At 39.0% G+C, this 12,228-nt stretch overlaps 1 protein-coding gene across 7 annotated transcripts in view; it reads left to right on the forward strand.

The window, feature by feature from the left end:
• The window catches only part of KAT6B (lysine acetyltransferase 6B), a 207,508-nt gene that overhangs the window by 145,659 nt on the left and 49,621 nt on the right, over positions 1-12,228 (forward strand). For 5 of the 7 annotated variants that reach the window (XM_066349991.1, XM_066349988.1, XM_066349990.1 and 2 more), the window contains exons 7-11: positions 1,396-1,528; positions 4,337-5,268; positions 6,254-6,375; positions 8,196-8,311; positions 11,134-11,275. In XM_066349991.1, the coding sequence (XP_066206088.1) occupies positions 1,396-1,528; positions 4,337-5,268; positions 6,254-6,375; positions 8,196-8,311; positions 11,134-11,275 (1,445 nt within the window). The remainder of the gene's footprint in view (positions 1-1,395; positions 1,529-4,336; positions 5,269-6,253; positions 6,376-8,195; positions 8,312-11,133; positions 11,276-12,228) is intronic. The other 2 variants (XM_066349994.1, XM_066349995.1) reach the window with 2 other exon arrangements.

Genomic DNA, 12,228 nt, shown 5'->3' on the forward strand with positions numbered 1-12,228 from the left:
TTTGTTTTGTTTTTTTTAGAGACAGAGAGAGAGTCAGAGAGAGGGATAGACAGGGACAGACAGACAGGAACGGAGAATGAGAAGCATCAATCATTAGTTTTTTGTGCACATTGCGACACCTTAGTTGTTCATTGATTGCTTTCTCATATGTGCCTTGACCGCGGGCCTTCAGCAGACCGAGTAACCCCTTGCTCGAGCCAGCGACCTTGGGTCCAAGCTGGTGAGCTTTTGCTCAAACCAGATGAGTCTGTGCTCAAGCTGGCAACCTCGGGGTCTCGAACCTGGGTCCTCGGCATCCCAGTCCGACGCTCTATCCACTGCGCCACCGCCTGGTCAGGCTAAGTTAGTAGTTTTATTACATTCAATGAAATACAGTGTTCTTATTTTAAATTTTTACCAATTAGATAATAGAGAAAAGATGTCTGATAATGTTTCTTCTTTCAGTAGTAAGATTGAACATTTTTGTGTTTGATATGGTTATCATCTTTGTAAAATGACTTTTTTTAATCCATTTATTGCTTTTCTATTGGGGTTTTCACCATTTTTTGAGATTTTCAGGAGCTCTTATATTTTTATGCAATTAAATCCATGAATCTTTTTCTTTATGCTTCAGTCTTAAATGTCAGTAATGATTAGTTATATAAATATCCATGTATTTTTTTTGGTATTTGTAATATTTAATTTTATTATAATATTTACTGGCCTAGAATTTATTTTTGTAAAGGATAGGAAATAATTCTTTTCCTTACCAGATAGATGGTTGTTTGTTCCCATCTCCACTTATTAAATCATCTTATCCATTCACCACTGATTTGAAATAAAACCTTTTTCATATGCTAAACTTTTCTAGACATTTCAGTGTTCTGGTCTTTCAATTTTTATCTGTTGACCTATTTCCCTAGGCCAGTGTATAGCTTTAATTATTGTAGTTCCATAATACTGAAAATTTTTAAGTTTTAATTTAAACATTATATTTTATTCTGATAGTTTTCTTTAGTGTGAAAAATTTCCAGAAAGATGATAAAATAAATACTTTTTTCCAGACATGCTAAAAACTGATTGACTTGAAAATGTTTTACTCAGATCAAAAGCTGTATAGTATCTGACAGGATCAGGTTTTTCTGTGTGTTTAGGTGGTGGAGGGAGGCTATGACAGTGTTGGAAAGGCCTTATGGAGAGGTCCTGAGACTGCTGCCCTCTGCTCTTACCACCTGGATGGGGAAAACTGGCTTTTGATGATGGCTTCCTGAAGAGTCTGACAGGAGGGAGGGAGCTGCCTGGAGTTACGTTCTGCAGACAGGCAGCCTTGGGCAGCTTTTATAGCTACAGTTTACATTTAACCTCTGTCCTAAAATGAAATATTAAAATATTTTTGTCTTGTATGTATTAATTCAGGGATGTGGATTTGCCAAGTCTGCAGACCAAAGAAAAAGGGAAGAAAACTACTTCATGAAAAAGCTGCACAAATAAAACGACGATATGCAAAACCCATTGGACGACCGAAAAACAAATTAAAGCAACGATTGTTGTAGGTTGAGATCTTATCAAAAAGAAACCTTTCTCTTGTGCTTTAAAATATGGGTGATTGTAACCCCCTTAAGTCCCATTAAGTTTTTATCATCATTTTTATAAACTAAAGGGATGGGGCTACTTCTGTTATATAAACTGGAAATTTTCTGATAATAGCATTTTTAATTAGAATTGGTATTTTAGGGTTTTCTGTTGGCAGTAGCTGTGATGCTTAGAGACCTTTTCCAAGCAGCAGGATGGAGGCAGACTGTTCAGAACTGAAAACAGTCATTCGGCCCACTGTTACTGGCGGAAGGAACATTAGAAGAGCTTCATTATATAAATATTTATATGGGGACTTTAAAACAAGAGAGGGATTTGTCTGTAGTGAATCTCTTTTGTCACTTTCGATAACATTTTAGAAAAATACTTCTTTTTTCTGGTGGTAATTTAGTATAATAACTTCTTAAGCTCCCTTTTATGAAATGTGACCTGAGAAACCTGCAAATGATTGTCTTCATGTTTGTCTCCAGCGAGACAGGCAGAACCATTTGGTATGTGTGAATGTATGCAGACATACAGTACATACAAAATAACAATTCACTGTGGTCTGCAGGTCTGTTACGATAACCCCATTTCTGGTAGCCTTTGCCATATACTGTAGTTGCATTACAGCCCAGTAGAACATTTCACAGGAGTGACTTGGAAAAGTAGAGGAAAGATAAGAAGTGGAATGCATGTGTTCTGTAAAACCTGTACAGAGGAGGGTTTTGACTCTCAGCAGTAAGTAAGGTGTGAGGAATGAAGTCAGTAGACTTGCATGTCTGAAACAGTTCTATGAGTAAGACCATTGCCCAGTTCTAGAAAGGGTCGCTATGCTACAAGACTGAATAAGGTGTTCTACACATACCCTAAACAAACACCAGGTATCTTACTTGCTTACTCTTTCCCCCTAATTCTATCTGAAGCAATTCGTTATATTACCTACTTTCAGAAAAACAGTATCCTCCTGCACCTTTATCCCTCAAAGGAGAAATAGAAAATGTGTGATCTTTTCTAAAGTTTTCTGTGAATCTTTATGAAAACCCTTTAACTGGTAGACATTTTTAAATGGAATATTTGTTAATTTCTGGAGGCAAACATGAAATGTATTTATGAACAAAATCTTTCATATTAGCGTCATTTGAAGTAGAAATTATATGTTTTTGCATTCATCCTGTATAAGCATTGTTCTTGAAATGGGACTGTATCCTCAGGGCCCAATTAAAAAAACCAAATTAGGATATAAACTTTCTAAACAAAGGACACAGCTGAAAATTGCATCTGGCACCAATCCTAACTTTTTGTTTGTCCAAAATTGTCCTTTGAGCTTAGGAATTTTTAAGACAGTCTAGGGAGTTTTCCTTTGTACATGCTTTATAAGCATATTATCCTTTCTGGGCAATCGATTCCAGATACAGTCCAAAGGCTGCATTCTAATGCGAAACATTTTAGCCTGGATGAGTTGTTTATTGGTAGCCCTCACCGTGACACTAGAGATCTCCAGTGTTAACCTGATTTGGCTGAATAGGTGGCGTCAGGCAAAAGCTCCTCCTGGTGGTTGAGCCGCCCCAGATGAGTCTAGTAGCTCACCCAGTTGATCTATAGCAGCCTGCCCTTCTGAGGACTGCTGAACTTGTTCATTAAGTCTTGATGTACAAGATAACCCCAAAAATGTTCTCTTCTATTTGTAATCATTTAAGATATTTTTCTAATTCTTATCATATCATTTTCAGGCTTCCATTTCTTCATTATTAGCCTTCAGCTAAAAATTTTTAAAGTGCATTCTTGGGCTGTAATTCACATGCAAATATTTCTATTGTATAAAATTCTGCTCCAAAATGAGTAGCTTTCTAAGCCCTAGCCTGAGGTGAAGGCAGGCAGCTGCCCGTCCTGTAAGCAGCTGTTGTGAGCGGAGTGTGACCCCCAGTCTCTGTTGACCACACAGCTTTATAGGCAGAACCAGCATCAAGCGAACTGAAATAGTGGTCAGAACCAGTGTACAAACATTCTGATGCCACGTGTCTGATAATGAACATGGTAAATGTGCTGCTGCTTCACCAGACTTTCCATGTCATGTTTGACCTGCTGTAGCTTTCCTTTAATCATTTCTTCAGTTTTTTGCTATTGTTGTTCTTTTTTCAGCAATATTTTATGCTGTTATTAATTGTCTCCTTTACTCAGAGAGTATTGTTGGTTATCGTCCTAAGCATAAACTACTACGAGGAAGAGGGTATTTTTTAGCGTTTTCTTTAAAAATAAAATAAATTAAAAAACCTTACTAATTTATAGATATACCCAAATTCTATTTATATAAATTTTCCAATTGAGTTAAAGTTGCTTCTAACTAGAGAGTAGATAAGCTTATTTTTTCGCTTCTAGATACTATGACTTATTTCCTTTAATATTTTTAAAAAGACATTTCAGGAAGTCATAATTACTTGGACAACACAGAGTATAATATTTTTATTTAATTATAATGAAAGCATTGGGTATTCTATCAGTCTCTTAAAATTTTTCTTATATTTATTGCCCTTGGGTACCCGTGGATTCTTCCAGTACCTGTGGGATGGGCCCTGGGAGAGTCTTGAGTGACATGCACATGTCGCTGCTGTTTCCACAGTGAGACATCTAGGTGGAGGCTCACACATGAGAGCAGTTCCTAGGGTTGCAACTCAGTTTCTTAAGTTTAAGCACATTGAATGCATCTAGTTGCTATAAATTTGTTTGAGATACCTTTATAATTCTATTATTAAATGCTGATACTATTCTCTAAATTTTTGCCTAGGTCTGTTACCAGTGATGAAGGATCCATGAATGCATTCACAGGAAGGGGGTCACCTGGTAGGGGTCAAAAGACTAAAGTCTGTACCACACCTTCATCTGGTCATGCTGCATCTGGGAAGGACTCAAGCAGCAGATTGGCTGTTACAGACCCCACTCGGCCTGGTGCCACCACCAAAATCACCACCACCTCCACCTACATTTCTGCCTCTACACTTAAAGTTAACAAGAAAACCAAAGGGCTCATTGATGGCCTTACTAAGTTTTTTACACCATCACCTGATGGTCGCAGATCACGAGGTGAAATAATAGACTTTTCAAAGCACTATCGTCCAAGGAAAAAGGTCTCTCAGAAACAGTCATGCACTTCTCATGTGTTGGCTACAGGTACCACACAAAAGCTAAAACCTCCACCTTCTTCACTTCCACCCCCAGCCCCCATCTCTGGTCAGAGCCCCAGTTCACAAAAGTCCATCACCTCTACTTCTTCTACCTCTCCCCAGAGTTCTTCCAGCCAGTCCAGTGTGCCCTCCTTTAGCAGTCTTACTAATAACAGCCAGCTGAAGGCACTCTTTGATGGACTTTCTCATATCTATACCACTCAGGGACAGTCTCGAAAAAAGGGACACCCAAGTTATGCACCACCCAAACGTATGCGTCGTAAAACTGAATTATCTTCCACGGCAAAATCTAAAGCCCATTTCTTTGGAAAAAGAGATATTAGAAGTAGGTTTATTTCTCACTCCTCCTCCTCTAGCTGGGGGATGGCTAGAGGACGTATTTTTAAAGCAATTGCTCACTTCAAGCGAACAACTTTCCTTAAAAAGCACAGGATGCTAGGCAGATTAAAATATAAAGTGACCCCTCAGATGGGGACCCCCTCACCAGGGAAGGGGAGCTTGACAGACGGAAGGATTAAACCTGATCAGGATGATGGTAAGCAAAAGGTCAAAGCTCCAACCAAACCTGCGTCCCGTCCCTTCCTCCCCAACCTCGAAAAGAATAAATAAATCAGCTCCTATTTGTCACATAGGTCTTAGCTATTTCTCTTGTTCTCACTTCACTTTCATACAGAAATAGTGAAACTTTGACCTTTTTCTAATGCTGACTAAACCTCCAAAATGTTGTTTTTCCAACTAATACTCTCCCACCTTTTATTATTTATTTCCATTCGTAGTGACACTAGGACCCCCAGATGCCTTCGTAGCGTTGCTTATGGCTCTGTAGTCCTGCATGAGTAGCCACTGTCACGCTTCTGCCGTGTCCTTTCCCGTGCCGCCTCCTCAGCCGCAGCGCTGTTGGGTCGTGCACGTTGTCAGTGCCTCCACCAGGGGGGCCTTCAGCTCCTCGCTCTCCTCTGCTCCATTGCTTTCTCATGACCAAGTTCATCCTGCTTCCTGATCTGTGATTCTGTGAGGTGTGCTTTTGGATGTGAGTGTGTCTGTGTGTGTATTCACCATAGGGAGAAAACTGATTTCATAATTTCATTTAACAGATTTGCCCGTTACACGTGCTACCCTTTATAAAACAAAAAAAACAAAACAAAACAAAAATGTGTCATTTGGACAAAGTGGTAGATTTTATTATCGCAAATGTGGTAATTGGAGTTCTGTAACTAGACTTCTAATCTTGGTTGAAAATTCTGATTTTGCTTTGTGTTGCTCTGACTTTCCCTCATTTATTTATTGAAGCTATAAGAAGATGACAGTAACAATTTTTTATTCAAATAAAAAATTGGGTGCAGCAAGGGAAGGATACTTGCTGGCTCTTTGAGCAGTGCTTAGCTGTAAAAACTTATTAAGCTTTTAAAAAAAAAATCTCTAGTTACCCACTATGCTAATTTGGTACCGTTTTGGTAATATACGGTGGTTATTCATGATTCAAGTCAGTGAAGATACTTTCTGCTGGTTTTAAATGACAGATACTGAAATCAAAATAAGCATCAAACAAGAAAGTACAGATATAAATGTGATTGGAAACAAGGATACTGTTACTGAAGAGGATCTGGATGTTTTTAAGCAGGCCCAGGGACTCTCTTGGGAGGTAAGGCCAGAATACCACGTTATTGTAACAAGGGTAATGTGTGACTTTTTAAGTTATGGTTATTATGAAATTACCACTTTGATTTTATAGAGACTCCCCCTCAAATCCTTTGTGGTTCTTTAACTGAGATCTTGGCCATTTTGGTTGACTGTACATTAGAAAGCAAACACTTTGTAGAGTGATGTTCACTCTTAAAACTTGCTAGCGCTCAGCTGGTCTCACAGAATATACCAGAGTAGCAGTTGAGGCAGATTTTGAAAAACACCTTCTAGTTGTGAAGGAATAGAATTTTGATTATTTTTGCTCAAATTTAGAAAATAGCAATTTAAAATCATTAACGAAAAGAAGAACATCACTTTTAAATTTACCAGTGTTTCTGCCAACACAGACGTCCAGCCAGATGAAAAATGTCTCATAATCTTAACTCTTTGGCATTGATGAAGACAGTATTATGTTGCATGATCAGTTATAGTCACTTTTATTGTCCAGTGATGTCTTTAAATTATTCTACTTAAAATATCAACTCTACTAAGCTTCTGTCACCAAAATATTAAAAGGTAAGGCTGTTGGACTTCTCAAAGACAAATTTATTATGGATCGTGAATTTTTTTATGTCAATACACTACATTCATTTGGCACAATACTCATGGATAAACTTACCTATACCATCTCATTTCTGTTTTTAGGTGGAGGAGGCTATGTATAGGCTCTTAAACATTATTTTTAGTAGCAGCCACTTAGGCTAAATACTTTGATGGTTTCTACTTTACAGGCTATTGGATATTTCCATTCCTCATTTTGCCTCTAGCAGTATGCCTTATATTGTTTTTCCTTTGGCTAAGTTAAATGTCAAAATTTTTCCCAATCTTTGAGATCTGAAGTCCTTTTAATATTACCATTTTTTTAGCCTACTTCTGGCATTCATAGATAACAGGATAAAAGCAGACCATTATCTGAAAGATACTGTTAAGTCTAAAGCCCTTTCTTTCCAGCTTGCCAGCACTGGCTTTTTCTTCTTTTTTTATTTTTCTGTAGTGAGAAGCAGGTAGGCAGAGAGACTTCCGCATGTGCCTGACTGGGATCCACCGGGCAAGCCCACTAGGGGGCGATGCTCTGCCCATCTGGGCCGTTGCAACCAGAGCCATTCTAGTGCCTGAGGCAGAGGCCATGGAGCCATTCTCAGCGCCTGGGCCAACTTTGCTCCAATGGAGCCTTGGCTATGGGAGGGGAAGAGTGAGACAGAGAAAAAGGCGAAGGGGGGTGGTGAAGCAGATGGGTGCCTGTCCTGTGTGCCCTGGCCGGGAATCGAACCCAAGACATCCACACACTGGGCTAACGCTCTTCTGCTGAGCCAACTGGCAAGGAACAACACTGGCTTTTTCATTCAAGAACATTTCTTGTCTGTGTCAGGCGCTGTGCTGGACACTGAGAATTCCACAGTGACTCAGGCAGGCAAAGTCCTTAACCTCGCGTAGCTAGCTTACTGCACAGGAGTAAGATGACAAATAATAGCTTTGTCATCTTTTAATAATTTCCATTTCAGATCACTGAATTCAGTTCTTCAAACATTTGTCTTTACATCCTTTCATCCTACCTTGGTGATACTGTTTTTTAGGGTATTGGTTTGTATATATAGAAATATTATACAAGGTTATTTCACAAGGCCTATAATATTTTTTCAACAACATGAAAATTCAAAATTAAGATTAGGGTTCTGGTCTTGATAGGGTTTCATATCCACTGGTGAAAGAACCAAAATATAAGTGAAGAAATATCTAATACTTATATTTTATTTATTTTCTTTTCGTTCCCTCTGACAGAAAATAGAGTGTGAAAGTGGAGTGGAAGACTGTGGCCGGTACCCTTCTGTAATAGAATTTGGAAAATATGAAATCCAAACCTGGTACTCCTCGCCTTACCCACAGGAATATGCAAGGTAATGGAGTAAGCCTGCAGGTGTATAACTTTAATGTCATATGTGAGGAAGGAAAAATCTTTTTTTTTTTTTTTAATTTTTTTTTTTTTTTTTTTTTTTTTTTTTTTACAGAGACAGAGAGTCAGAGAGAGGGATAGACAGAGACAGACAGACAGGAACAGAGAGAGATGAGAAGCATCGATCATTAGTTTTTCATTGCGACACCGTAGTTGTTCATTGATTGCTTTCTCATATGTGCCTTGACCGCGGGCCTTCAGCAGACCGAGTAACCCCTTGCTCGAGCCAGCGACCTTGGGTCCAAGCTGGTGAGCTTTTGCTCAAACCAGATGAGCCTGCACTCAAGCTGGCGACCTCGGGGTCTCGAACCTGGGTCCTCGGCATCCCAGTCCGACGCTCTATCCACTGCGCCACCGCCTGGTCAGGCAAGGAAGGAAAAATCTTGATTCTAAAGCAGGAATTTATTATTTTCAGGGCATAAATTTTGATAGATTTTAGTGATTTCAAAACTATTACTTTGCCAGTATCTTTTTGTGGTATCCATTATTCTTTGTAAGCTCCTCACACTCCTTACACAGGCATTGTAAATTTTGCCTTTTAGTTTCTAGACCGGGCTTTTTCTCTTTAAATAACTGGGTAAATGTTATTTGTATCTGAAACCAAGTCAGGAAAAAATAGTAGCCAGTGTAAAAGATTTGGTAAGTTTCTTCTCGGTTGCCTTTTTCCTAGTTAGTTTAGGAAACTAATTATTCTTGTCTCTGATTTCTGGCATTTTATTTTTGTGGGGTTTTTGTTGTTGTTGTTGTTGTTTGTTTATTAAAATGTAGCAAAAGAGGGGAAAATGGGAGAATGTAGGCCAGAGTGCATAGCTTAAGACACCCTTCCCCAAATCTTTAAAGCCATCTGTGACTAACTTATTGAAAATGAAGAGAAAATAATGGCACTAGAATTCTCATCTGTTTTGAACTAAGATTAACTGTGAGATTGTCTTGAACTAATATATTTTAAAATGGGTATCTTGTGAGCAGATTTTATTCTACAGGGACATCAGGGTACACTTTATTAGTATCTTCTCAAATTTTTTAGCCTACAGAATTTCTGGTAATCACACATTTGCTTTTTATCTTCCACAAATATTGTCCCTTTCTCTACCATGTGAGTGTCTGGCTAATCATCTGACTGGCGAGAATGGGGAGGGTGTTCTAGAAGCTAAGTGGCAAACTGTCAGGAGTCCTGGTTTCTCTTCCCCACTTATGTCACTTGGCTCTGTGTTTTTGAACAATGGTTTTCAAACACCAATGTGCTATAATTTGTATGGGTAATCATGTCATGTGTTCTCAGAGCTTTGAATAAAATTTGCCTCTAAGTCCAAGATTTGAAAGTACTATTATCTTAGTCTGTATCTAACTCTCCTCAAATTATTTCTTCCCATTCTTATACCCCGAAAACCTTGAAAGTACTTGTAAACATTTTTAGTGTAAATACTAGCAACATCCATTTAAGCATGATAGGGTACAAGTAAAATATGTTATAATTTTTAAAGTAAAGAAAAAGTCAACAGGGGAGAGAAAGCTATTTGTCTAATATTACTCAAGAGTCAGTGGAATTGATAGAAACAAGCAAGATCATTTGACTTTGCTACCCTTACTGCTTTAGACCATATGTAACTATGATAACTTTGAAGTTATCTCACCCTAAGCACAAGTGCAAACAACTATATTGTAGGATTCTTCAGACTTATAACTATGCAGAGTATTTTTTAAAATAACTAATTCACTTTTTTTTTGAGTAAAAGATTATTATAGTTACACCACTGAGCACATATATTATTGTGAACCTATGACATTAAATCTGAAATTTGAAAAATACGCACAGTGACCTGACAGGATGCTGTCCGTACTGTTGATTTTTTTTTTTTTTTTCATTTTTCTGAAGCTGGAAACGGAGAGACAGTCAGACAGACTCCCGCATGCGCCCAACCGGGATCCACCCGGCACGCCCACCAGGGGCGACGCTCTGCCCACCAGGGGGCGATGCTCTGCCCATCCTGGGCGTCGCCATGTTGCGACCAGAGCCACTCTAGCTCCTGAGGCAGAGGCCATAGAGCCATCCCCAGCGCCCGGGCCATCTTTGCTCCAATGGAGCCTTGGCTGCGGGAGGGGAAGAGAGAGACAGAGAGGAAAGCGCAGCGGAGGGGTGGAGAAGCAAAAGGGCGCTTCTCCTGTGTGCCCTGGCCAGGAATCGAACCCGGGTCCTCCGCACGCTAGGCCGACGCTCTACCGCTGAGCCAACCGGCCAGGGCCGTACTGTTGATTTAAAAAAATTTTTTTATTTATTTATACATTTTAGAGAGGAGAGGAAGAGACAGAGAAAGAGAGAGAGGAGAGACAGAGAGAGAAGGGGGGCAGGAGCTGGAAGCATCAACTCCCATATGTGCCTTGACCAGGCAAGCCCAGGGTTTCGAACCGGTGACCTCAGCATTTACAGGTTGACGCTTTATCCACTGCGCCACCACAAGTCAGGCCGTACTGTTGATTTTTAGAGTAGTGGGTCCAGTTCTGAAAACCTTTATTTCTTTAGAACATTTCTAAGGAAACAAATGATTTGTTCACAAAGTTAAGGCAACACATATTATTATGTTGAAAAATAATGTAAGGTTTGTACATTCTCTTTATTACTGGCCTTTTGTTTTTGTTTTTTTGAAGCTGCTTCTTTCAAATGATGTTATATAGTCTTACTATGGCATAGAGAAAATTGAACAATATCTAATTTCCCCCTAAAAAGTATAATCACTCTAAAAATCTTTGATTTAAAAATTTTAACAGATTACCAAAGCTTTACCTGTGTGAATTCTGTCTTAAATATATGAAGAGTAAAAACATTTTGTTAAGACACTCAAAGAAATGTGGATGGTTTCATCCTCCTGCAAATGAAATTTACCGAAGGAAAGACCTTTCAGTATTTGAGGTAAGCGGGTGTAAATAAAAAACTCAGTTTTTGAAACTTAGTATTTCTAATTGTTACATTTACTGAATTGTTTGTAGAAGGTGCAAAGTATATTCAATTTTGGTATTGAAATTCAGACTGCTCTTTAAAATACCTCCATGGTTTGGAATGTTTATCTAACTATAATATATTAAGTAACCATTTAGACTGATAGTGAATTCCTACTTTATCATACTAACTTTCTGTCTTCCCCCAAATCCCTGTCTGCACCAGATACATTCGCCAGTGAATTTATGATCTCCTCAGCTTTTTGTAAATTCTCCTTTCTTTGGCAGGAGCAATCAGCTTTGTTCAGCAGCTCCAGCCAATGTCTGGCAGGTGCTCACGCTTCCAGGGAATTGAGCAGCTGTACACATCTCCTCCGCACACAACCACCTGTGTTTCCATCCATTTCTTGGCAGAGTTGATAATCCTTTTGGTGAGACCCCAGCAGATGTTGGGACTCCCCTCCAATCTGGGTAGATGGCCACCCCTGGAGAACTCTGCTGTTCACAGGAACCCCTTGTGGCTATGTCTGTCATTGTGGGTTCTTGAAGACATTTTGTGTTTTCAGAATTGATTTAGTAGCTAAAGGTCTTGGCCTCTATATCATTTCATTGTTTAATCATGTTCTGTCAGTTTCAGGGATCCAGCTTAGCTGAGTCCGTTGTACCTGGAGGAGACCAGGCTTTGCTTTCCTGTAATTGCCTATTCACAGGGCTTTTTGATTCTCTTCACTCCAGTTGAACACTTCTGTTGCCCTGCCTTATTTTCTTCTATTACCCATCTCACATTATTTTTCATTCCTGGTTGCTCAGAACAAGCCTTCCTTGTTCAGTAGACATGATATTTTCTTTCTTTGAAATAGTTTTACTTTAGGATTCTCTTTTTCTGAATTGTTATCAGACTAAAATGTATTCTTCTTCCCCACATTT

The sequence above is a fragment of the Saccopteryx leptura genome, chromosome 9 (genome assembly GCF_036850995.1).
Source record: "Saccopteryx leptura isolate mSacLep1 chromosome 9, mSacLep1_pri_phased_curated, whole genome shotgun sequence".
In the NCBI taxonomy this organism is placed as follows: domain Eukaryota; kingdom Metazoa; phylum Chordata; class Mammalia; order Chiroptera; family Emballonuridae; genus Saccopteryx; species Saccopteryx leptura.